Raw genomic sequence first — 27855 nt, forward strand, 5'->3', positions numbered from 1 at the left:
ATTGTGAGAGTGACTGTATTTTCCTTGTTTTGTACTTCACTATATATGTCAAGAGTTTTCTATTTCTATCATTTTCTAAGGTTTAATGGATCTCTTAGGTTTACATGGTTCACAGATTCTGAGCTGTTTATGGTACCATCAAATATAAATATAAATGTGCTAATCACACAAGGTCACATTCTATTTTTGAGTAAGATGTGTTGTGAAGGTGACTATGTTGGATAGGGCTTTTTCTCCACCCAGAATTTAGGTCACATACGGGCCCCAGATCTAGTCCACGTCCCCCCGCCTGTTCCCTCTCTCTACTCCTCTTTGTCTCTCACCCTTTGCTGTTCTATCTTTGTCTTTGACTCAATACGTGAATGTAGGTTGCAGTTTTTGAGCATCGTCTTGTTTTCAGGATCTGACGAAATGGAAAAACAGGCGCAAGAGTGTTAACTTAGATATCATGAAGAAAAAAGAAGAGAGAGAGCAGATCGAGATACTTACTTCAGGGAGCAGCACCAGGAAATCAAAGACGTTCAAGGAAATGGAAGAGGAGAGGTAAAGCGCACATGCACACAGATATCTGCTTGATAATAATTGAGTCTTAGGTATTTTATGTGTTTTCTCTAGTCATGAAAGTAATTAGTCTTGCATTTACTGTGCTACAAATATGTATATAACCCTACTTCACTAGTTGCAGTAAGCTAAATTCTGCTTGTGTGTGTGAGTGTTTAATAAGGGCTACATTAGTCCTCCTCTCTCTTTCACTATGCAGGGAAAGCCGAGAGCCAGGCTACAGGAGTCGCTTCGCTTCCTTGTCCACATCTGATGACCAAGATGTCTTTGAAGAACCCACACCCAAGACCAGGGTTTTACCAAGCCGCAGCAATACTGTAGATGATCCTTACTCCCTGAGCCGATCTAAAGTGCGCTCTCTTCCCAGTTTGCTAGACGAAGAACCTAAGACTGGCAGCATGCCAACAGTTGAGAAAGATGCGCCATCCGGTCCTGTCCAGTCCAGCTTAGGCAGCAGCCTTCTGGATGATCCGGTTCCAATCAGCGTCATTAGCAAACCCAGGCTACTAGAGCCCACCAGCAACACTCAATCAACTCGCACCAGCACTATCATCAGCAGCCCACCACTAGAGGCTAAAAGCAGCTCAAAACCAATTACAGAATCCAACATCTCTGCTAAACCTACCCCTACACCTAGGCAAGGCCAAAACCAGGAATCCTTGTATAAACCAGTTTCAACACAAATGAAGCAACCCATTGCACCTCAGGTTTCTGCTTCACTTCCTAGGAGCTACCAGAGATCAGATAGTGCACGCCTCACTTCTGTTGTCACACCAAGACCATTTGGTGCCTCAGCTACCAAAGTTGCATCCCTGCCCCGTGCCTATACGGTGAGAGGCTTTATTCACTTTTAAAAAAATATGTTTTTGGATGTATGTTTATCAAATTCCTGTTGCAATCAATACAGTATATAGTAGTTGTTGATTCTGTTTGAAACTGAGATAAATATAGATAGTTTGAAGTTTATTACAGAAAGTGTAGTAATATACAGTTATGCTATTTAAACAAGTCTGCCATGTAAATGATTCCTGACTAGTTTAGTGAATGTATATTTTTTGCCACATAAAACTATAATAACAGTGATACAGAGGTTATATCCTGTCTATGATAATTTTTACTGTATTCTTTGATGTTTTGCAATATTTCTAAATATCAATACATATATATATATATATATATATTGATATTTAGTGAATTTATCTAAATTGGCAACTTTTCAACACTAATACTAACTTGTACCTGCTCCCAGGTAGGTGACTCTCAGAAGTACTTTAATGGTGAGACAAAGAGTAGTAGGAATACTACAATTAATTCCCAGACCAGTTCCGTACAAAGCAGTAATGAGAATGAAGGGCAAGAAGAGGAGCAAGTGGTTCCCCCTACTCAGACCTCCTCAGCTGTCACTCCGGTCAGCCGTGTAGCTCCACAACCCAAAGTGTTTCCTGACAACAGCATACAGCAGGTGAGTTTTGGGCCTAGTATTTTTTTGTGAGAATTTGTGATGCTTTCAAAAGGATGGAAACAACCATATAGTGTTATTATATTCTTTTAACTTATATTTGACATAAATAATAAGCCAGCCTATATAATTTATATATATATATATATATATATATATATATATATATATATATATATATATATATATATATATATATATATACACACACACACACACACACACAAATATTAATTTCAAACTTAACATTTTTTTATTCTGTTTATTTTCTTTTAGAAATAAACACTTGAATTAAGCAAAATTATCTGATAGAATGCTTGATTTGAGACATACATAGAAACATATCTAGAAATAAGCTTAGTACTCATATTTAAAGCAGTCTAATAAAGAAAATTATTACTTGAATTTATCCTTTATTCAAGATGTATTTACTTGTGAACATATCATTTTTGACTCTTCTGCTGTATGGGTATTTTTGGCCAATGGATAGTTTTTTCTTATGTGTATTTTCTAGGAAAGCTACAGTGAAATGAGGATCAGCCTGAACCAAAAACCCAACAGCAGTCACGACTTTGGATTCCAGACTAACTGGGACTCCACAGGAGCTGTTGTTAAATCTATAAAACAAGGTATAACCAGACAGATGGATGAGATTTGTTTTATTAGTAGTAATCTATTAATTAACGCTCAATCTTTATTTGTGCTTAGATGTAAGCTTGCAAAAAGTTGTAAGCAAAGTATTTCTGTAGTCCTTAATAAGCCAGTGTGGTCCAGACGTTTCTAGGTCATTGCAGATGTTACTAGTTACTAAACACATGGACAGCACAAGGAAAGCTCAAATATAATAACTAATATGGAATTGAATTAAATGTTATAGTAAACATTCTATAAAAATGTTCTAAAGGCTATTGTCGATGCTCAAGTGAAGTACATTCTGTAACATTTAGAATTCTTTTGGTTTAAGTACTAAACGTGCTATTTGCATTTAAATTTCTATAGTTTGTTAAAAAGAATAAAATTGACAGAATTTAAGAATTCCACAAGAATGTCTAATGAACTTTTTATAATTGGGTTCAGCATATCTAATCACTGGCAATGGAATCTATTTCCTTCACAGTCATGAATCACAGCTCAGGATCTGTCCGTGGCAATGTGATTTGTAATACGAATCAAATATATGTTGCATGTATCTCCAAAATAGATGGGGAGAATCTGCTTGGTGGTGGGTGGGTGAAAATCTAGGAAGGCCAAATAAGGCTCTGCTTTAATAAAAGAAAGAGGAAGCGATTTAATGATTTTGAAAATGTGCATTTTTATAGACAGTCCAGCAGAGCTGTGCCACCTGCAGGTCGGGGATAAGATTTTGGCAGTGAATGGGCAGAAGGTGGCAGACATGAGCTATGAACAGTGGAAAAGGAGCATGGATGAAGCCCTGAAGGATGGTAGCCTGTTTATGGACATTCGCAGACAGGGAAAGAACAGTAAGTTTGACCATTGTAAGAACATGTTAAGTGTTTGATCTGAGGAAACAACTCCTTCAAGTGACTCTTGCAGGTACTGTATGGCAGATGCAAGCGGTCACACCTTCATAGTGGAGTTAGTGTCCTATTAAACAAAACACATTATGTACAGTAAGAGTTAATCAGTGTCACTGCTGGGTATTACAGTTAGTTTAGCAGGCTGTGTCCTCAAATCTTTTTGTTTGTTTCCTTTTGAGGTTTTGAATGTTGTAGTTGTCATTAAAGTAGGACTGTGGGATTGTTCTTCTTCCCAGGCCGGTAAAAAGACATACCATGGCATTTTTAAAAAAAGGCACATCTAAAATAGTGTGTTTAAATAAGGGAAGCATTCTCCTCATAGTGTGTATTCAGATAATTAACTTAACAGCACACTATTATACTACTTTAATATAATACTTTCTAATAATACTACAACACTAACTTTTAAAAGAAATACTTTTAAGAATATGGGGATATACCAAATGTAAATTAAAACTTGAAAAATAGTCAGTTAGTATTCAGTTTTCTACATTTTATATACCTTAACTAACTAGGTGCATGTGTCTGTCTGTGTGTCTGTCAGCTAATGTGCTGCCAATCTTTTTCTTTCGATCCTAACATCTATCTTTCTCATGCTACATGGATACATATGTGTATGTTTGCTGTATTTATATCCTTGTATACTGTGTGATTAGTGCAGTATTATACCAGTATGTGAAACTATGGTGTGCTATTTGGTACCAGTCTTTATATTTACCAACAAATCTATACCACCAGGAATCCCATTCATTGCAATTATTAATGCATTTATAAACATTTACATGCTCACTTTGGTATCATACGGTTCTTCTACTTCTTACTTATAATATCTTTTAACACTAATGCCACAGTTTGTTTGTATGTACTTATCCTCTCACTGGGTGGAAGGTATATGCTTGTTGGTAATACTGGTGTGTGGCGCTTGCATGCTAGGGGAAGGGGAAGGTGGTCTGTCTGTCAAACCCCACTTTTAAAAACATAGACCTGATAGTGAAGACTGCTTTCTCAGACGCTTGTGTGTAGTCATGTGTCTGGTATTGTAATTGCTAATTCTTTGTTTTAAAATCTATGACTCTCAATGTGCAACTATCAGACTGGGGAAAAGACCTACCTTCCCTTCAATTTAAAAGACATAAGGTCATCAATCTCACCACTACGGATCCTCTAGGTTCCCCTGAGACAAATGCTAACATGAACCTGGACTTCACCTCACGCCGGGGCATGGATCCCAATGTGAAACCTCTGAATGTCAGCTCTCAGCCCGTCAATGTGAGCACCTTAAGCAATAAAACTGAGAAATGTGGTTATTCATTGCTTTAATATATTTGAATGATTTTATATCTCTTTTCTACTATGCTGTAGCGTCTGCCATCCACTGGCATTAATGGTGGAATTAATGAGGAACCTGTGCTTCTGAGAAATGAAGGTAAAACATATTTCTCATAGAATTACCCGTTCTGACTGGCCTATACAAAAAAGACACTATATATTGTGTTTTATGCTTGGTGTGTAGAGTACTGTATTATTGTTTTGTTGTTGTTTGGTTGGGATTTTGTGCATATTGCATTTCAGTTTTCAGTTTTTTTTATTCACTGTCAGTTGTTTCATAAGAATATTAACAAACTTATTTTCAATGTTTAAAATGTCAATCCATGAATCTGGATTTAATTTATATGAGTTGTTCCTTGTCCTTTTTTCAATTTCTCTCCTTTGTTTAATCTCTTTATTATCCATGTAGAACCCATTTCTTTAAAAAACCTTAAAAGGAGATCGGAGTTTTTTGAACAAGGTAAAAGAGCAGCCCCTGTTCACTATGTATTTCCAGTGCTGGGCATTACTAGGCCTTCATGCTGTCATCCTTCTTTTCCTCCTCACAGCTGAAGCCCTTGTAACCCATGTACTCTTCCTTCAGGCTCTGTAGACAACACAGTCAGTGTTGTGGGTTCTCTCTGTGGTAAACAGCATTAAATGTGTATTGTACTTCCAAATCAACAGACTGATATGCTGTCTACAGTCGCCTCAGGGCTTAAAATATGAAAAAATAGAAACCATAAAAAGAGAAATTATTTTTTGTAGTTTAAAGTTTTGCAGTTTCTTTGAAGTAGAACAATTCTTGTGTAGAGAAAACTAGTATAAGGGTCCATAAGACTGCATACCAAAACCATATCAATACCCAAAGACCCTCTATTGCTACGTTCACCCATACAGAGACTTGCAGTGACAAAGTAACCAGAGATCATTTTCACCAGAGCAACAGCAACCACTGGCGACTAGATGTACTGTAGCATGTGTAGTCATGTCCAGTAACTCATCAGTTGAGAAAAGTTTAATTTAACAATGGGAGTGAAAAGAGTAGAGCACACATGATCTATGGCAAAGATCAACAACTGTTTTTCCTTCATCTTGTATGATATGATGCATACATAAACATGCATCATATCATGCGTGATAAAAGATCTCCCTCTAGAATGTTTCATTTTAGTGGCAAGAAAGCTGATTTGCTCTCATGTAGAATGCTAGTTGTGCAACACGCTGATAAATGTTATTACTATGGTTACCACTAGTAGGAATATCTACTAAGGACTTCATATTACAGCAACTGCTGACTTTCAGCAAAAAAAATGGATGTGTATGTCACACTGAATGCATGAACGTAGCTTTAGAGTCAGTGCTATAATATACTGTATGCTGGGCCAACTCTGATCAGTTCTCTGTCAGATATTGCATTCTTGAATAAATTATTTAGTAAAAATATTGAGATATACTGATTAGCATGCTGTTTTCCCCTCTTGGCGTACATGTCTTCATCTCTTGCTCTATTAGGAATTAGTGCCTAAGGCCACTGATGCAAATGCTATAGTAGGATGTTGTGTGATGTGTATTGTTATGGTGTTCAGGTTGCACACAATGTTCCTCTTTCCTTTTTTGCATGCTGTGCTGAGCATGGGTCTGGTGTCTTGCATGTAGCATCTGACTATTTATATTTGAAAGTATGGGCTCTTTTCAAGTGGTTCTTATTGCCAGCTTTGTGCATGTGACTAAATCGCAAGTAAATTGGAAATAATACACAAAAAATATGAGTAAAAAATGTTTTACTGTGTTTATTTGCATGTTACAATTAATATGTCTTTATTTTTGCCATGTTAAAAAGTTACATTTCAAAAATTACTCTCCTGACTTCTGAGTTAATTTGCATTTTTCTTGTAGGTGGATCTGAAAATCAGATCACAGAAGTAAGTGAAAGTGTCTGCTCATCATATTTGTACAATTTGTAGTTGCCTACTATACCAAATGTGTACTTTCTGGCTAAATGAGAAAAATATGCCTGGGGTGTTTTCTAGCTACCAGTTCCCTCTCACTCAGCCTCCTCTACTCGCTGGTCTTGGGACCCAGAGGAAGAGCGCAGGCGACAGGAAAAGTGGCAAAAAGAGCAGGATCGCCAGCTCCAGGTGACATCACCACCTATTTTTTATCTGAAAAGTTGTAGTCTGTTTTTTTTAGTACAGATAAACTCACAGAGATAGATAGATAGATAGATAGATAGATAGATAGATAGATAGATAGATAGATAGATAGATAGATAGACAGACAGACAGACAGACAGACAGATACTCCTGTCAAATTTTTACTTTTGATTTAGGTAGTGTGTATCCCAAAGCATGAAAAATAAATTCTATTTGTTTTCCTGCAGGAAAAGTATCAACGTGATCAAGAAAAGCTAAAGGAGGAGTTTGAAAAAGCCCAGCAGGAGGCTGTAACAGAAGGCACAAAACAATATCAAGAGGTATCAAGTGTTTTATTAAGAATCAGTGTACTTCAGTAAAAATCAGAGATGCATTATTTAAAATGTAGCGTGGCTAAGAATCCCTGTCAGGGAACCAACCCAGCCACTGAGGGGTTAACTCTTAATGATAAAATGGGAGGCTTGCAGCAGTAAAAGCATCTAGCATAAGACCTGTGCCAAACCAAATATATGGGAACCAGTTGGTCCGCTGTGGTAAGAGCCAAAGGACACCAACAACAATGTAGTCGATTGGAGTAACATAAAATAATAGTGAATCCATCACTGATTTAAAGCAAGCATCAGTTAGCATGATTAACAAGTACCATTGATAATGTAATATCCAGTCATTTGTTTGCCTAAAATGTTTCTCCATATCATCAGAAAAGTATCTAAGAGAAGGACATTTTTATGTTGAGAGAAATAGTTAAACTTGAAGTAAAAAATATTTCCAAAACATTATTATATAGAATACTTTATTGCTGTACACAAGTCATACCCATGTGCCTTGACTCTGTTACACATGACAGAAAAACACAATAACAGCATTAATATTTGAGAATTAGAAACCTTGATGTACAATATTTGCTTGCATTTAAAAATGCAAAAATAAGAAAAAGCAAACTTTTATAAAAAAATAATAATGAAATATTTTGTGATGCCATTAAACAGGAGCTGAGGAGCCTCGAGATGGAACGTGAGGCCTCAAGACTTAAAGAGGAAGAGGAGAGGAGGAGGAGAGAGGAGGAGAGGAAGAGAAGGGAGGAACAGGTGCACCTTGAGGAGGAGAGGAAAAGAAGGGAGCAACAGGAGCGCCTTGAGGAGGAGAGGAAAAGAAGGGAGCAACAGGAGCGCCTTGAGGAGGAGAGGAAAAGAAGAGAGCAAGAGCAGCAAATTGAGGAGGAGAGGAAAAGAAGAGAAGAGCAGAAAAAGAGGGAAGAACAGAAACGTCTGGAAGAAAAGAGAAAGAAGGAAGAAGAGGAGCTTAAACAAAGGGAGGAGGAAAAGAAAAGAAGAGAGCAAGAGGCACTGAGACTGCAGAGGAAAAGAGAAGAAGAGGAGGAGAGGAGGCGCCAAGAAGCCCAGCAGAGACTTCAGGCAAAGTAAGTAGCAGTAATCTCTCTTAGATTCCTGAGCATGCATTTAAACTTTAGCTGAAAATTAGAACTTACTTAAACAGTTTGGAGTAATTGTTGCCCTGCATGTTTGCTGCAGCTGCATTTTAGTGGCACCATGTTTCATACTTATACATGTTTCATGTATATAATAAAAAAAAATGTCCATACCATTACTGCATGCTTTTACTGTGAATGACAGATACTCACTGTTGTGTGTTGTCATGCATTAACAACTAAACCACAAACCAGGCCACAGTCATTTTCATTTGTGTCCATCTGTGTTTAAATGCTATAAACCTCTGCTTCTCTGTGATGCTTTTGCTGTTTGATCACAGTGATGTGGAGTATACTTTCCCTGAGCTATCCTACTCACACAGGTAAATTTCATCATTTATTTGTGTGACAAACTGCATCTGATGTGCTTTTAACAAAAAATAACTACCTAATTATATATAATGAAAGTTTTAATTTTTATTAACTAAATATATCCTATTTAAATTTTGGGTTCTTTTTGGTTAACAATTTTGCAGGGCCAAGTCCAAATCTACTCCAGAGCTGGATGACATAGAAAAAAATGATATTAAAGGTCAGTATGTTCAATTAATAAATATAGAGTGTGTCGAAAGTGACGTTGTATCAGATCCTGCTGCCTGACAGTAACAATGAACTAAGGCTTACACAAGTTCTTGTATAAAGGAGCTAACTCACAGAACTTACAGCTACAGTAATATTGTCAGAGCCGTGTCAGTGTGTGTGCGGCTCTATGCAGGTGTGTATAGCAAGCACAGGGGTCTGGCAGGTTGGCTTCTGGAGGAAGAGTTAAGAAGGAAGAAAGATCCTCATATCCTGAGACAGCAAGCTGCATCTGAGCTGGAACTAGAGAGGAGAAACCTCCTTAGTGCTATGAGATACAGTAACCCAGAGAGAGGTGGGCCATGGCTTGTGACCATGTCAATTATAAAGCCCACTCAATCACTTGATCAGCAAAAATCTGTGATCATCGCTGTAATCAAGTCTGATTGCCTTCACCATTCAATCAATGTCCACCAGAACTTGATTCAGGAAATAAAAGCCATGTATACGTGCTATACATGTGAGCCAACTGTCTGATTACAGCTTCTGCTGTCTTGAAATCAGGTGATCCGGTGCATGTGTATTTCTATTTATAATGCTATCTCTGAGGTCCTGATCAAATCATGTCTTGTTCCAGCTGTAAGCAGTGGTCTGGGTGAGAGCACTTTGAATAAGGCCTACCAGAATAGGAAAGAGCCGGTATCTCAGGCTGAAGTAGAAAGGCAGCAGATCATTCAGGACATGAAAAAGAAGACTTCATTGCTGCCAGACAACAAATGGATCCGACAAAGTAGTGTCAATAATGTGAACAAACAGCCAGCCTACATTCCCATGAGGAGGTCAGTGTATGCCATATTTAGCTAACTTGACAGTATTAAAAAGAGTGTGTGAACAAATTTATAGTGCATATATATATATATATATAGCACTATATATTATAGTGCAATGCATATATATATATATATATATGTATATATCAAACATGCCTAAGGTCACGTATGCTGTTCAGTATAGCGGCATAATTATATGAAAGTGACTGATTGTGCGATTTGGCTTTTCTGCTGGCTCTATAGGGGTGAGTCTCTGGACAACCTGGACGTGACAAAGAATCACCAATCCTGGAGGTCATCATGGACTCCAGAGACCAATTCTTCCATCCCAGACTATAGCCGTCCTTATACATCTCTGAGTTCCAGTAGGCCATTTTTGCCCCAGTCCACATCTAGCGCCTCCACAAAAACTGAGAATCAGCCATCCTCACGAAACAGGTACAGAGACGCATTCTTTTAGTTCGGCATTCTGTCTGAATCTAATACACATTAACAGCTTCAAAAAACTGGATTTTAAATTTTGAAAAACATAATTCTGGAATTTATTTTTAGGATCCATGGAATGCTGAATTTATTGTCATTGCCTTGCTTTGTTTACAATTCTTTTTCAAAAACTGTAAATCATTGCAGCACCAATTAAACATTTAATTAAATGTGTGTGTGTGTGTGTGTGTGTGTGTGTGTGTGTGTGTGTGTGTGTGTGTGTGTGTGTGTGTGTGTGTGTGTGTGTGTGCTCGAGCAAATCCCTGACTTACAGAGTTACATTGCCATTATACAGTTCCCAAGTTACAATTTACAAAACACTGCACACTTGGAGAATAAAGTTCATAACATTTAGTTCCTTTTATGCCTTTTGTAGTGTATCATCACCTCAACACAAACAGAGTTATTTTAATTATGTGGTGGTCCATTTTGCTGGTTTCTCAGGTCATGTTTACATTCTGTAATTTAGGTCAGTCAGTGGCAAGAAAACGTGTACTTTCTGTGATATGCCACTTGGCAAAGGAGCAGCAATGATCATCGAGTCCCTCGGGCTCTGTTTTCATTTACAATGCTTTAAGGTGAGAGTTCATCTGAACTCCCTTCTACTGGGTTTTGGGTTAACCTGTCTGATAATGTTTAATATCTAACCTGTATTACTTAAGATCTAATTACTCAGATACTCCTTACTTTGCATACCTGAAAAGGAATAATGAATAATTGGAACTAACATCGTGTCTCTCTGGAATGGTTGCATCTACATCAAGATGATTGTAACACTCCAGCATCTGGAGAATTTACATTAATCTCACTGTTTTTTCTTCTTCTATTTCTGCATATCAACATAGTTGCATAATCCCTGCTGGGCTCCCCACTATAAAAGCTTCATGCGTTTTATATGCCTGTGTCTATTTTTGTTTTCTGCTTGTTCTTGGGCTTGGTGGTGAATGCTTTTCTCTTATATGAATTTTTATTATGTTGGAGGTATCTTACTGCCTCACTGAGTCAGAGATCATCTGTCTATTTAGGAGCGTGTTGCACCTGGCCTACACACAGTCTTCTTACTTTGCATCCCTGTGTCTCATATTTCAGTGCTGTCAATGTAAAGCTGACCTTGGTGGCTCAGAAAGTGGAGCTGAAGTCAGGATACGAAACAAACAGCTCTTCTGTAACTCCTGCTATATGCGTCTCAAAAGTAAGCCATCCTTCACTATGCACATGATTAGAGACAATTGACAAATGAAAAGAAAAAATAAGGTGAAGTGTCTTGGGTTGCTATGAAAAGCTAGAATTTAAACATACAGTATCTGGATCTGTTCTAGAGGGATGAACATGATTCTTCCAAAAGACATTCCCACAATTGGTATGATGATGGTGATGATGAGAATGCCTAAAGTGTCAGTACAGATTCTCTCACTGGGTTGATATGTGACGATTCTATAGCCTATAACATACAGTATGATTTACATAATTTTTGTATTTGTTAAACCATTTAGTGAACCCTTGTGCCCTGTGGATGGGAACATGTTCATCCTTGACAAGACCACTCCTAACAGGATAAAAATGTTTCATGACAGTGATCAGTCAGAATAACTTTGTATTGATTTTCAGTGATGCTTTTCTCTAAGGAGAAAAATGAACTCAAAGCTCACCGGAAAAATGCCCCTTACAGCAAAACAGAGCCATGTTTTTTTATTTCATTTGTCACCAGTTTGTATGTCAAAAGTCAAACTAAATAATAAAGAATTCTGGTTGTTTTGACTTGATGAAAAATGGTGTTCCCTCTACAGCAGGGCAGCCTACTGCCATGTGACCTAACTGGATTACAGCAGATTGAAGAAGAACCTGGTCCACATACATAACCATGAACACTAATACTGGAGTTATGCATGAGGACAAGAACACTATACAGTAGGATGCCAGACAAGATAACACAATACACATATGTGCTTCCTTTTTACCTATTAAGAAGGGGGGGAAAGTTCTATGTTTCCATAAAGTATTATTAACTATGCTTGCACAAAGTACAAGGGACATACTGTACATTCACTTAGAAACTAGCAATGTATTTGAAATTATTGTCATTGTGTTCCTTACAAAAGCAAGTTTTTGATGATTTGTCATGTTGGACATATTTCATAGAGGTCTCTTTGGTAGTAATTTTTGGATTGATAGAACCTGCTGTTTTTCTCATAGCATTTTAAGTCTATCTTCATCAGGCTTCTGTATGTTATGGTGTGTTATCAAATATCCTGTCATCTATTCTTCATTGTGCCTTTATGTTTGTGATGGGAATAAATATTTAGAATAAATATATTTAGAATAATTATTATAAGAGTATATTTAAAAGTGATATGGTTTGTAGGAAGAATTTTGTGGCATTCATTTAAGACATTGAATTAAGATTTTCCACAAAGTTAAACAATCTAAATACATGCAAAAGAAAATGTATTTACTAAAATACTTGTAAATAAAGTGACCAAACCAAAATGCACTTCTTAGTATACATTTATTGAATTGATCTCCAGTTTAATACGACATACAGTTATGAACTTCTGAGTTGTTTGTTGATATTTTACTTCATATATATGTTGTGTGTACCTAAGGAATTCTACACATCTCAGAACAATGGGTTATGTGTGCAGAGCAAACAGGGCATGGACTACATTTGATTAGGTTACAGTAGTACACTAGACATAAGCTCTTCCTTATCATATCGTTAATCAGTTTAAATTTGCATATTATATTTGCACATTATATGCATTACACCTTGATAATAACATCTGGAGCTAAAAGCCCCTATTGCCGGCTGCTAAAGCAATGAAGACGAAGACATGATTTGCCAGGGTTATTATGAAAGAAAGTTAAGTGGCCTGTATTGAGCGCTAACCTGTCTGTATTCAGGGCATGACCTCACTAATTCTCCTGTGGCTGTATGGGCAAATCCCAGCAGCCAAAATCCACAATGTTGTGGCATGGGTGGAGGTTAATATAATGGTATGGGAGACTTAATCTGGGATGAGCCTTTCAAAAAGTGATTGGTGTATGATGGTGAGATATCTATGTACTTTGAGCCATATTACACATTTCACTCCATAGTTTTTATAGAGTAATGTTATACTGCTTTCAGGAATTTTTTTTTATCATTTCATTTTGATTCCATATTATTTTGATCTTTTCTTTTTTTAATACAAAATGCATCCATGAAGTGAAAAGATCAGTATAAGCATACTGCTCAATAATAGCTGAATAAATTTTCACCTTGTTCAAGATGGAATATATCAGGATTTAAATGTTTTAATATTTTTAATTTATAATAATAATTATTATTATTAAGAATAATTTTCAGCAGTACTTCATGGTAAGATGGTCTGAATTAATGAGTTAGTTGCTTCTTTAAAACCACGATAACTGTTAAAGCTTTTAGAGCTTTTAATTTTTTTATGGTACTCTGTCTCATTTAGAAAGTGTCACACTAAAATGTTATCTTCTGCTGTCCATGCAAAATAGATCATTTATATGCAGCCTCACAAAGACCCTGGATATTGCAAATGACTTTCCGTCAATGATTGAATATTCACTGAAGATTTTTTGTGAAATGAGGATTTCCCACATCTCACACATCCACTGTCCTCCTCTTACTGCAGGCTGAATTCTTTCTAATTTTAGTTGGCATAAATTATAGCATTTTTTTTTTGTTTGTTTGTTTTTTTTTTTTTACCATGATGTGCTTATTTAAACATCTTCTGTACTGTAGGGCAGCATTAAGGCAATAAGGCAAATTGGAGAATGTTTAAAGAAAACTTGTAAAAGTGTTGAATAAAAGTAATTAAGAGTGGCAATATATTCAGTTTTTTTGGCAAGACTATAGCATTTGGTACAAAACATTGCATCATGTTAGGTTTTTGTTTTGGGACCATAAATGCGTGTGCAAGATATGAATGAATACAGAAGCAAATAAAAAGTAAAAAAAAGTCTTCCAAAAAATTCTCCAATACTGTAACACTTTATGAAAAAATGTCATTGGATTGAAGAATGAAAGAAGGGAGCTTGGATCTTGCAGTGATGCTTCTTTGTCAGTTGGAGTGATTGTCTCATCTTAAAGTTACAAAGAGCTTCACCACAATGTTGGTTTTGATTGATTGTGGTTGTATTCATTGCTCCTGTATTAGCTACATAAGATGTGTGTATTTTTCTTTTTGATAAGCCAAGATACATCCAAACTTGAATAGAAGCGTTTACAACAGAATGTTTTATGGACTTCTAGTGAAGCAATGTGATTTAATCAAGAGTTAAGCCAAATATATTCAGCATTGGTCCCTAACTCATAGTAGATTTCCATTATCACTTCTATTTGAATAGTTTCAAATAGTTGTTTTAGATTCATAAGAATACCTAATCCGGTGTGAAACGAAATTCCCTAAAATCTATTTTGGCAATTTTAATAATGCAATAAGTTTTTATTTACACCTTCTAGTTTGCCATCATTCACATCAAACCTGTCAAGATTTGTTAACACTGAAAGGGAAGTCTGTCTGGCTCTGCTGGAGAGAATAATATTGTACAGATTGCTCATTATACCAGCATTTAATAAGCTGGCAATCTCGTTCTCATGACCTTCAGTCATTGTTTAGATGATGCATTGTGTTTGCTCTGTCCCAAAGCACAGAGGGGCGGCACATATGCCTGAATATAAAGTGCCTTATGGTACTTTCCTTCTAAGGGAATTATTCATTCAGGTGTGAGAATCAAAAGGGATTTGAAAAAGGTCAAGGCCTCTATTTCACAGTCAAAATGTAAGAGGTGAAGAAGAACCCATTATTGGCAAGTTCTTATTAAATTTCTTATGAGAGAAACTGAGTAGGCATGTCTGATCAGATAATGCCATTTCTTGTGCTGATTTGTAATTTCCCTTGATGGCACATTACAGATATTTTAGAATAAATATCTTACAGTATCCTGCCTAGTCACAGCTTCAGACATGCCATAGCCGATTATACACCTATTCAGTAATAATGAGCAGAGGAAAGAAATGAGAATACTGCAGTTAATCCTCTCTTCCATTTCCATACTAATTTTAGGAATTGTCAACATGTGGTTTTCCAGGAATATATAAAGATTAAAGGAAAAATAAAGTGGCTTAGTAATATGTTGGTCCACAACATGGTTTGAAAACAATGTCAGTGTTCACTGGAATTATTTTTCTACAAAATAGATAGATCATAGATAGAACTTGGAATAAAATAAGGATGAATAAGCTTGTTTGGCCAGTATGTGTATGGAATATTGCACATTGTCTGGTGTGGATATTAGTTTGTTTAGTCTCTTCCTTCCACCACAACTTTCACAAAGCTGTGAGAAAATATTCTTTATCTGTTTGTTGAGCTTCCTTGCACATGCATCACTAAGAACAACAGACTGTGCACAGCCTCTCTGTTGAACTTTCAGTCCTGCCTCTTGCTGAAGTGGATATCGAGGTATTTGTATTGTTTTCATAACCATAAATGATTAATGTTTAATATATATTGATATTATAATGCACTATGATGTATTCATATACTGTAGTATATCTCATATAGTATGAATATTATTAGTAATATTTTCAGAACTGTACAAAAGCACAAAAAGAACTGCACAAAAATCAGTGATTTCTTTCTTGAGGCATCAGGCCTTCTTTATCCTACCAATGACATCATATGTAATTTCCCACCACAGTCAATTAGAATTTTATCAAAAAAAAAAAACCTTCAAAGCCAATGCACATTTGAAACTGCCCGTTTTATGCTTCCCATATCAGATTGGCTTTTAAAATATTCAGACTGCTGAAATGGCAAAAGGATCACATCCAACATGGACCTCATTTGAGTTGCCAAAGATAAAACGTTATCAGGCCAGCAAAAAAAGAAACCAATTTAGCTATATTAATTGCAGACAAATAACTTGAACTATACATGTATGACTAGTGCTTTTTAAAAAATATATATCTAAAAATATTCTTTCTCCTTTTCTCCTTGGTGGAATACAGCTCTATTGAGCCTCTGTGAGGTATTAAAAATGCCACAGTAAACCTTTTCGTGTCAGGTACAGGCTGGATGAAAGTGTAAAGTCTTATTAAGAAATAGCAAAGTAGACAAATCCAAAGGTCATGACAGAGTCAAAGTCGTGATACAAGTCTATCAGTAGTAGACAAAGATAAATTCAATAAACTCGACAGACAAGGTCAAAACCAGAATCGTGTACTCACAACAAAATCTTCAGTAATGTCTTCGTTCACTGAATGTAAGTGTTTACAATGTCTTACTCTTGGATTTAGAGCTGGACAGAGCGTATGGGATTTTCTAAATAATAATCATGAAAATTCCTCTGCCAGTTGATGAAGCGCTCCATTCTTTCACCATAACATCTGGAATCTGCAATTTCCTTAATTGTGCACTCAATTTGGCAGAGAGGAGGAGGAGGAGGATGATAATTTACTGTGAATTTGTAATTAAACCAGAATTTCATTAAGTAATTCAAAAAAGGCATTTTTTTATTTTTAAATATTGTAAAAATGCAACTATTTCACAGTTGCATGGGAAATAGTTGCAGGGAAGGTGAAATCTATCAGAACAATCACAGAAAGACTCATTATCCAGTGTCCCATTCATTCATTCATTCATTTACTACCACTTATCCGAACTTCTCGGGTCACGGGGAGCCTGTGCCTATCTCAGGCGTCATCGGGCATCAAGGCAGGATACACCGTGGACGGAGTGCCAACCCATCGCAGGGCACACACACACACACACACTCTCATTCACTCACGCAATCGCACACTACGGACAATTTTCCAGAGATGCCAGTCAACCTACCATGCATGTCTTTGGACTGGGGAGGAAACCGGAGTACCCGGAGGAAACCCCCGAGGCAGGGGGAGAACATGCAAACTCCGCACACACAAGGCGGAGGCGGGAATCAAACCCCCAACCCTGGAGGTGTGAGTCAAACGTGCTAACCACTAAGCCACCGTGCCCCCCAGTGTCCCATTAAAACATAATAATTATTTTGTTTTGAGTTTAAAGTTTTAAGGGCCCTGTTAGTGGGAAAATGTCATATAATTTTATTTGAGTTATACAGCTCTGAATTAATTTATTTATAATTTAAAAGTATTCATGAAAGTAAAAAAACAACAAACAACTTTATTTTACCCCATTTGCCTTTATTTTGCCCCATTGACTCATTGTTCAGCAAAAATGTAGGAAATTCTGCCCAGTGGTTTCGGTGGTTAGAGCTTAAATTATTTCAGAGAAAAAAGGTATGTTCTGGGGTCAGCTGCTTTTGACAGGTTGTCTGGGTGATAAAACATGTAGCAGTAAGAATAGCAGCAGTGACAATAATGCCTGCAACAGCCCAGATATATATATATATATATATATATATATATATATATATATATATATATATATATATATATATATATATATATATACACACACACACACACACACACACACACACATATATATATATATATATATATATATATATATATATATATATATATATATATATATATATATATATATATATATAAAATATAATGACCCATATGGATGCTACCCCTTAGGCCAAAAGAGTGTTTCCAATAAAACTTCTCAGAACAGTTCATTCTGAGCTCCAGGATAATCAGGGTAATTATTGTGTATATTATTGTGTATATCTGGGTCTTTGAGAAACTCATTATACCAGAATAGCATATGGTTATCTACATAAAAAACCCTAAATCCATAGAATTATGTTTGTATTCTTCTTCTTCTTCTTCTTCTTCTTCTTCTTCTTCTTCTTATTATTATTATTATTATTATTATTATTATTATTATTATTATTATTATTATTATTATATAATTCAAACAACTATCTTTTTGCTTATGGGTTCCAGTGATGGGACGTACTGTACACACACACACACACACACACACACACACACACACACACACACACACACACACACACACACACACACACACACACACACACACACACACACACACACACATATACATAATGCAAACTCAAAGTATATAAAGTGAGCCAAACACAAGAGCTATCTCATTCTGCCACCCTTTACAAGCTTTCATTGCAATGAAATATTGAGTGACTAATTGAAAGCTTTTGTACTGACCTATGTTTCTTTCAAATGCAATATTTGTTTATTTAAGGATAAACATGATTTAAGAGAACATGATTCAGACTCTTACCACACTATTTCACCTGTTGTGTCTGTCTTAAACTGTTTTATTGCTTGGTATTTGACTTTAGATTTAGTTAACTGATAGTGGTGATAATTATATTTGTATGTTTGATTTTGTTTGAAAACTTTCAAAATATCTGCAGTAATTATAGAGCATACCCCAGGGAACTGTAAAACATATATAAATATAAATCTCTAGAAAACTTTAAAGAGGGTGACTTAATTATATATCCTACTTTAGCTGTAAGAAAATTATGATTTTATAGCTATGAAAGTATCATTCTATTACACCTATTGTAGGCTTACAATTTACCCTCTTTAAAGAAAGATGTGTATATTGGTTCACATATAAGAAAGATAGAAAGCATTCTCCATCTTTGCTGTATTATTTGGAAATGTTCCTGATGCTTTTTATTAATCCAAGGAAAAGGCTTGGCTGAATCTGAAGCTTTCCTGATATAATACCGTTGATGTCACGGTATTGGATTCACACTGGAAAATGAAGCATTTAATGGTTACAAATCTTTGCTAGTATCCCACCAATGTTCACATATATAATGTAGGAGATATAGGCTGATAAGGCACAGTAATCAGACATTTCAACTTAGCTATAGATAGATTTAACTTTACCCTATATTTAGCTTCTAAATCCATAAGTCACAGTAAGCCGGCTGCTGCAGTCTCCCATTCCCTCCTTTCAGTCATAGTGCTCTGGAAATTGTGTAATTGGATTTCCACAGTGGATTTGTTAATGCTCACATATTGCGTTGTATGAACATTCATTATCTATAACACTAATTCAAGATTTTTTTAAATATTTTCTCATGCACAAAATAGTGTTTCATCCAAGTGAAGATGCAAATTTACTGTGAATTGAAACCTTTTGACAAACATCTGATACTCGAAGTGAAAAACTGTTGTGATTGCAAACAGACTGCACCCTACTGACTATAGTAATTAATCTATTGTTTTTGTACTTTGCTTAAACACATAATCATTGCCATTGACAACTATTGCCAATTTTAAAGATACTACAGAAAATATATTATCATAAATGTCTATGACATATCCAGTGAAATCCAGTTTTATACTTGTTTTTGTCATTTTGCACAAAATAGACAGATTTTATTTTGCATGTTAAATGTTCAGGTTAAAAGTCTGGATATCATTGATCTCTGTTTGCATACAGTATAGCACAGCTAATGCTTCCTTAGCAAGATGTAGGTTTTGTTTCCTTGGTGTATCTTTGCAATATGAAACTGAGTTAGTAAAAACTGTGGCCTTAGGTGAAATGTAAAAAATCTGATTAATGATTAATCAATGTTCTTCTTAAGCCTAATTTAATTAATGTAGGAAATAAGAACTCACAGTTGGCTTTGTTAAAGGCACTCTCTGCACTGAGTGTGACTAATTTTTGGTGTGATGAATGATGCATCAGGTTAAGTAGGCTGTGCATGGTAGTAGTCAAATGTCTGCTTTTGATAAAGCCTGTTCAAATATTACTTCCTGTGCAGGTCTATGTATACACTGCCATTTCAAGGCCCCATTTGGTGAAGCAGAGCTGTTTTCTGTTATTGGGGTTAGGATTTGACTTGGATGGTCCATGGAGACCAAAGAGGCACTTGGTCTACTTATATGTGCTCTGAGAGGTGTGTAGAATTTTTGAGCAATGATTAAACCACTACACACAAACCTCGTTAGTTTTATACTAATTTAGAAAGGCAATCATCTTAAATTCTCATCTTACAGTATTGTTTGAATATATTCACCTTTGACAGCTGACATTTTATAAAGGTATGAATGTTACCCAAGAAAGAAAATTACAAATGAAGCAAATGTGCACTGAGTGGTTAAAGAGAGCAAATCTTTTTCACAAATCACATATTCATGGTCTTAATTGCCTTGCTTCTTATTTCTGATCTGAGTGTCACTCTGTAGTGCAAATGTTTATGTCGCTTCAACAGAAAAATCAGGAAAAAGAGAAAGCATTTTTCTCTAGCACCAGGATTAGGCAACACTGGCCATCACCTTTTAATAGAGCTCACTTTTGCATTTCAAAGCAGTATGTGGCTACTGAACCTAAGAACATGATCAATATTTCATGCTTAGACATGCAAATTCCTCTTTTAAATAAAAAAGGATTCTTTGTGATGCACTGCCTTATTTTCTGTGATGTTCCTGCCTTTCTTATACTATTTTTTAGATCTAGAAGTGTTGTGATGTATATCACACAATGGGTCATTTAATATAACATTTTGTGTAGCACAAATGCCTTTTCTTGTTCTTGACCTACAAGTGAGAAATAATAGTGGATGGATAATTGCACCTGGATGCTGCAGTATTGTATTTAAGAGCTGTCGCTGTCATTTCTTCTTCCTCAAGTTTCCTTGCTCAAAAGGGAACAAAATCTACATTTAAACATTTGTTCATTGCCATGGTACAAGAGTTTGATTTGGTCCAAAATGATGATAAGCCTAAAATCAACAAGTATCATATAAAAGCCATGCATTGGAATACTTGATGATGATGATGATGATGATGATGATGATGATGATGATGATGATGATGATGATGATGATGATGATGATTACTATTATTATTTTGTCTAGCATTAGTCTCTTACAATTCCATGAGTAAGATGGGCTGTAAAGATTATATGCCTGTAACAAAGCTCTCCTTAAACACAAAATTGTTATAAAAATGACTATATACATGCGGTTACACTAAAGTAATTGAATATATGGCAAAGAAATTTGTGGCAATACCTTTTGTGTCATCTTACAAGGTTGAGATCTGAGGAATACAAATAAACTTGATCCTTTTATATGCTAGTTTGCATCCTATCAGAACTGGCTCACCAAGTTTCCTAAAAGAATCAACTTTTTTTTTGCAACATACTCACAGCAAATTATTATTATTATTATTATTATTATTATTATTATTATTATTATTATTATTAGTAGTAGTAGTAGTAGTAGTAGTAGTAGTAGTAGTAGTAGTACAATTTTTATTATTTCTATTGTTGTTTTTATAACAGCAACAACAATAACAACAGCAACAATAATACAAATAATAATAGTAATAATAATACAGTTATTTGTTTATTTGTTTGTTTGTTTGTTTGATTGTTTATCATGTTATTGTTTATTATGTCATTACACATAGGAAATCAACATCATTTAAAATCATTTGTTAACACAATTCCCTCCAGAACACCGGGATTAGTAATAATCTTAATCCCAATTCACTTGACTCCAGCAAGCAAGCATTTATATAGAAGCACAGAAACACCAAGCAGAAATCAGCTAGTGGAAAGCATGTTAATAGGGAATTGATTTAGAACAGTCTCATTCTGCTTTTCGTCTTGTATCTGTAATGACTGTGCTGAGTTTAAAGGTGACCTGAGGCTGATGCACATCTCAGCCCTGAAATTCATTTGAATCGTAAACAAGTATAATGGCCTGCTGTAATAGAAAGCTGACACAGATGCTTCACTGTCACAACTCACAACACTAAGATCAGTACTGTTCTTTAGTGACCTGGTGTTTAGTGAACAAGAACACAATGTTTGACATTTCAAAGGCACACAGGAGGAAAGAGCATATGTTATGAATTCTAATATAATCTGTCCAAAACTCCTCAATTCATTTAGAATGAATATTTCTATGACTAAGTGTATATTTGTTAAATATTTGTATACATGGCAGCACTAGGTGAACTAGTCTAGCTGTGGATATCATAAATAAAGTATAATCATTTACTATTTAAATAAAATTAGTGAAGCACATAACATTACTGAACAGTTAAAGCTTTTAACCCTGGTAATGTAAGCTATAAATAAGACATCAGACATGTTTTGTGCTTGTGCTTCATGTTACCAAATATGCCTAAAATTCTTCAATGTGAACTTTTTTGTTTGTTTTTGTTACCAGATTTTTCCATTTTCAACAAGCCATGTCATCACTTTACTAACCATACCAGATAGGGCACATAAAATAAATATAAACATAAAATAAATCTCTTTCCTTACTTGATAAGCTTCCTTCATATTAATAATTTGCATTAAAAACATGCGGTTGTACTTAATGAATTACAGATACTTTGTATGTTAATCAGTTTGTCTACAGTGTTTTTCAAGTGGTCCAATCAATTAGTGAGAAACTGCTTGCTTGTGCTTCAGTTCCTGGAACCCTTATTTGCCTTATTGTGAACAAAAATATTAACTGATCCTAAGCTATTGGGGCCAACAGCTGTTTCAAAGAAATCACAGAACACCCCTGCTGGTCTCTACTTTGAGGGATATAATGATATTTGATCTGTAACATTGAGTGAATACATGACAGGCAGACCATTTGTTTGAAATGTATTGGTTTTTCTCTCCCTTCATTGTACTCTTTAGATCTAAAAGGGGATGTACTTTTCTTGTTTGATTTCATATATTGATTCATTCTTGTGATGTCTAAAAGGTACAGTAATTTCCTGTAAGGCAGAATCAAGCTAGTTTTAAGGGTGCTGGACTAAATGGACAGGCCACAGTATTTGTGGTGAAATTGTTCAGCATTAAAAGAAACCATCTTGACTGAATGGGTTGCTATAAGATTGCTATTTATTGAGGCAACTAGCTCAACTACAAGATCTGTTGAAGTGCATATTGATTTACCTTCACAACACAGATTATCTAGAACATTTTACTGAGGCATGGACATGGACTTTAAGAGAACAAAAATGTATCTTGCTTTTAAAGTAAAACAAAATCTCCTTGGTATAAATCACATTTGTTCACATACACCAAATATAAAAGAGTATTTAAAATGTAGGTTTTATATATATGGGGAAAACTATAGAACACTAGCATTCTACATTTATCATTTCATATTTATTGTCCAGATCATTGTTACTTTGATCAAAAACTGTTTGTATTTACAGAATAGAGAAATTTACATGCCTGTATTTACAATTCAACTAGTAGTAAGTTTTGTGTGAAAAGGATAGCAGAATTATGTGATCTCTACATAAAATGACTTTTATGCGTTGTTTGAGAGCCAAATTTAAGAACCGTCAGTTGTGTCATTTATCATCTGTACTATTTCTAGCATGCTGGTCCATTTTTAGTCCTTGTTCCATGGAGAAAATACTGTTAAACACTTATTTAATGCCAGTCAACATGCTGGAATGATACAGTTCGATACTCTCTCTCATAGGCAAACAGAAGCGGCACCATGAGCACAGTCATGCATTCAGATGGCAAACATGCACACAATAGATGCACACATTTGCATACAAGCATATACGTACACAAAGCACTGAGTTGCTTTTGTGATATGCAATTTTTTTCCAATTCTATTATATTAAATTATATTTTATTTGTGTAGCAGAATGTAACATTTGCCATTGTCTCAAAGCAGCTGCTACAGGTATATAAAATCAACACACTCTCCATATCTGAAGTGTGTATTTAAATCATCATTGAGCATCAATGAGTCTAAATAAATAAGGTGAAGATATGCAGAAAGTGCTTTCCAAAACACTGGCATCCAAGACTAAATACAGTGTCAAATGTGTTTTTTGTAGATTAATTGAAAAACGCAATCTTTATGTTCTGTCATTTGAGAGAGAGAGAGAGAGAGAGAGAGAGAGAGAGAGAGAGAGAGAGAGAGAGAGAGAGAGAGAGAGAGAGAGAATATAGGCATATATTCTTATATTTAAAGTTTAATTATAACCTGTGCTATAGAAACTTAAATCTTGTAGAAATTCTTGCTGCACAGCAAACTGTGAAGGTACAGAGTGGATGTACATAGCATTTAGTCAATTGCCCACTGGGATATATGTGTCTGAAGGCTTATTTTTAACACAGAACCTAATTAGAAGCACCAGGTTGGCCAGTTTGGCACATCATTCTGATCTTGGAAGCAAAAAGTAAGAACTGCAGTGTTAAGAATATGCACAACACCAGAATCCAAAGGAATTACCATACTTTGAGGAGGACAAGCTAAATGAATGGTGCCTAATGCAGCCTTTATTCTAACCAAGATAAACATAATCGGATATATTCCTGGTGCATCACCAGTGAATAATGATGGAACATTGTCTTTCTAGGACACAAGGTTTTTCATTTTGTCCCTCAGGCAATCCATCCTTCTCTCACTGCAGCTGGAACCTTTGTTATTTACACTTGAAATGATAATGGCATCATAATTTGAGTACAGCTGCACCATTTGCATCTGAGCATCACCCACACCGAATTTGTGTCACAAAAACAGATAGAATCTACCCAGAATCTAAGTAGGGAAATCTCTGGACACTTGCTTCGTTAATATTCATCATAAGCAGCCTTTGTTGTTTCTTTCAGTAGTTCTGTTTTTTCCTCAAATATTTAGTCTTTTATCTATATAAATCTTGATTCTGTTGAAAAGTACACCAAATGCTATGTCTATAAATAGACACAGCCCTTATGTAGCTCTATATGTTTATATGCCAGAGTTGTCACATAAGGCAGGCATGCCATCCAGGAGCTGTTTGTGTAAACCATTTTCATATTCTTTATCTTATCTTCATAGTTTTATTCTCTTCGTTAAAGCAATAGCATCAATGAAAAATTGTTTATTATTGACAGGATTTTATTTGAATTCTTCAAACATTTAAAACACACACACAGTTATAAGAAACATTACATTAGAGAACGGGTCTTAACAGTACCTAAGAAACCAATGTCTTATAAATGAAATAGTTTAGAAACAATAAATCTGCAGTTTTAAATGAGTGTACAATTTATATTTTTCCACCAGACCACAACAACAGTACAGAAGCCAGTGGATGCACATTAACATGGAACATGGCATGCACATTGATGGCAAGACTTGTAGAACTACTAATCTGATAAACAAAAGATGAGGGAAATCTTTACTGATACTTGCAAAATCACTGCTTTCGGTCTAACATCATGCAAGATAGCTTTTATACATCCAATATACAGCAGTAAAGGTTTAAATTGTCTTATTTCTTCTTGTTTTAGGCCTCTCAAATCCCTTACAGACATGACAGCGCCTAATGATTTTTAAATATTATTGGTTAAAAATTGTAAACAGTTTTAGTTCCATTATCTCTGTAGTGCTCTATAGTTTCTGTAACCGTCTATTAGCCTGTGTAATATGAAATAATTCGAGATTCTGTATTTAATGATTTTAGTGGCCATAAAGTAACTACTACGCAGTAACTTAATAAATCATTAGTTTGTGACCTTCATTTACATAACAATGAATTTGCGTATCCAAGTATTGAAGTAACTCCGTGAAACAATGCTAACTTCTAATAACCCAATACACTATTATGTTTTTCCTCTCCATGTTTGCACACTTCCACATAAATGATAAATACACATGGAGCTGAACATTTCCAGTGAGTGTTAGTCCCGTGAGAACACATACTCGGTGTAACTCGTCCAGATTTTATCCTCGCCGGGGTCGTTGCTCGCATAAGCGCACGTTCCTGTGGAGCTGCACGCGACCATGCGGAATCCGAACTCATTGAGTCTATCGAAAGCCTGCTCCAGGAAGTTGTATTTGAGATAATAGCGGGAGGTGTATCTCTCCGGTGGCCTGTCCGGGTCTCTGCTCTCGTTCAGAGTGTCTCCGAATACCTCTTTGGCGAGAGACGTCTTCCCGCACACGGTGATGCGCGCCACGCGTCTAAACTTGGCGTCGGTCTGAATGTCCCTCCCAATGGTGTACGAGCCCCTGTAGCCAATGGTGATGTAGCCCGACTTTTTGACTTCCGTCGAGGGCGAGTGCGCCACGCTGAGTGCGGAAAGCGCGCGCGACGCATCCCAACCGGAAACCGCGGCACCGTGCGCCATCATCTCATCTGAATCGCTCTGATAGCAGCTCTCTTCACACACTGAGTCGTCCTTGGTCATTTTCGGACTCAAGCGCTTGCACAGCTCTCGCAACTGAAAAAACTCAGCCTCCCTTTGCAAACGCTTCTTCTCCGGGAAATAATCAGGCAGCACCAGGTTGAGGTCCCGCAGGTAATCTAGGATGTAACGGAAAAGAAAACCGTCCCGGTCCAAAAAGAAGCGCCCTTTGCTATCACGCGCTAAATCCTTTGGCGTGCTCTTCCAGAACATGCCCCATAACAGAGAGTCTGGTACTGCGATTAAAGTTGCGCGTCTTGTCACGTAAACCTGGCCACCAACATTTAGTTCTATAATTTCCGAAAACGCGGAGCCAGAATCTGCACCGTTAGTTATTCCACGCTGTGTATCTACCAAAGCCATTCTTATCTTCAGCAAAGATTAGAGCTGCTTGTAAGCGTGATATGAGTGAGTTTTTTTTCCCTTCCACAAACCGGTGGAGCTGAGGGCAGGCAGGGGGTTCGATTAAATAGGATGCGTGGGAGGAGATATACAGACTACTGAGGAGCTGTGATCGATGACAGACGTTAACCCTCTGTCGACAAACAAGGGACCTGCTGGTGGCAGGTGTGTGTCAGTGAAAGCCGTCGCATATTACATTAAATCACACACACACACACACACACACACACACACACACACACACACACACACACAGAGAGAGAGAGAGAGAGAGAGAGAGAGAGACCTCTGGGGTATCATGGTGGTGATAAAGCACACAGTACATGTACATAATACATCAACAAAACACACAGGAGCGATATTTAAACTAAACATGCTTAAACATGTGCATGCTTGATGTTTGTTTCAAAGCAAATATTTGCACAAGTGGTTGCTCATTTCCAAAAAAAATCACACAAAAAAACTGTAAGGAATGTTGCCACCTGGTGTCGTTAGGAAAAAAATCATCTGTCAAATGTCTTTTACAAGTTTCCTCAACTTTATTTGCGAGGGCCAGAGTCCCTGCCCCAAACATGCCTTCTAAACATTGTAATTAAACGATAATTAAATATGAACATAAATGAACCATTGTGTGTCTGATAATATGAATGGTAAGCGAAAATTATTTAGAAGAACTTCAGCTTCTCTGTTTCTGTGTACAATTTATTTTAATCATCTGTTCACAGGATGATGTTGGCTGGATAGTTTGTTGGCTAGTGAACTGTATTTAATCCAGCTGTTACAGTGAAGCCATACTTACATATACCCAAACCATACATACTTCCAGAGCATTAGCATGTCAGTGGCTGTGCTTTACTGGAAATGCTCTGCAGCAATATCTGTTCAACAGTAGTAATATTGTGGTCCTGCACCTAAATCTTGCCAGTATATTCTGTATTATTCAGTAATATTGATTTTCCATAAAGCTAATCAAA

General features: G+C 36.1%; 2 protein-coding genes across 8 annotated transcripts in view; one reads left to right on the forward strand and one right to left on the reverse strand.

The window, feature by feature from the left end:
• lmo7a (LIM domain 7a) overlaps positions 1-12834 on the forward strand; it is a 33699-nt gene extending 20865 nt beyond the window's left edge. For all 7 annotated transcript variants that reach the window (XM_047814635.1, XM_047814636.1, XM_047814634.1 and 4 more), the window contains 20 exons: positions 401-543; positions 761-1391; positions 1811-2023; positions 2535-2649; positions 3340-3501; positions 4652-4827; positions 4921-4984; positions 5297-5347; positions 6766-6791; positions 6900-7007; positions 7250-7342; positions 8012-8442; positions 8793-8834; positions 8988-9043; positions 9227-9385; positions 9668-9869; positions 10104-10298; positions 10813-10921; positions 11433-11535; positions 12131-12834. In XM_047814635.1, the coding sequence (XP_047670591.1) occupies positions 401-543; positions 761-1391; positions 1811-2023; positions 2535-2649; positions 3340-3501; positions 4652-4827; positions 4921-4984; positions 5297-5347; positions 6766-6791; positions 6900-7007; positions 7250-7342; positions 8012-8442; positions 8793-8834; positions 8988-9043; positions 9227-9385; positions 9668-9869; positions 10104-10298; positions 10813-10921; positions 11433-11535; positions 12131-12153 (3102 nt within the window). In that variant the 3' untranslated portion in view covers positions 12154-12834. The remainder of the gene's footprint in view (positions 1-400; positions 544-760; positions 1392-1810; positions 2024-2534; positions 2650-3339; positions 3502-4651; positions 4828-4920; positions 4985-5296; positions 5348-6765; positions 6792-6899; positions 7008-7249; positions 7343-8011; positions 8443-8792; positions 8835-8987; positions 9044-9226; positions 9386-9667; positions 9870-10103; positions 10299-10812; positions 10922-11432; positions 11536-12130) is intronic.
• A 12340-nt stretch (positions 12835-25174) lies between these two features.
• On the reverse strand, positions 25175-27049 carry kctd12.1 (potassium channel tetramerisation domain containing 12.1). The gene has a single exon (XM_027164222.2). The coding sequence runs from the start codon at positions 26840-26842 to the stop codon at positions 25973-25975; it is 870 nt and encodes a 289-aa protein (XP_027020023.1). The 5' UTR covers positions 26843-27049; the 3' UTR covers positions 25175-25972.
• Between the last annotated feature and the right edge of the window lie 806 nt (positions 27050-27855).

The sequence above is a fragment of the Tachysurus fulvidraco genome, chromosome 6 (assembly GCF_022655615.1).
Source record: "Tachysurus fulvidraco isolate hzauxx_2018 chromosome 6, HZAU_PFXX_2.0, whole genome shotgun sequence".
In the NCBI taxonomy this organism is placed as follows: domain Eukaryota; kingdom Metazoa; phylum Chordata; class Actinopteri; order Siluriformes; family Bagridae; genus Tachysurus; species Tachysurus fulvidraco.

What these genes read in the sequence shown, in the direction of transcription:
- kctd12.1 (XM_027164222.2), bottom strand. Translation starts at nt 26,842, where the DNA reads ATGGCTTTGGTAGATACACAGCGTGGAATAACTAACGGTGCAGATTCT.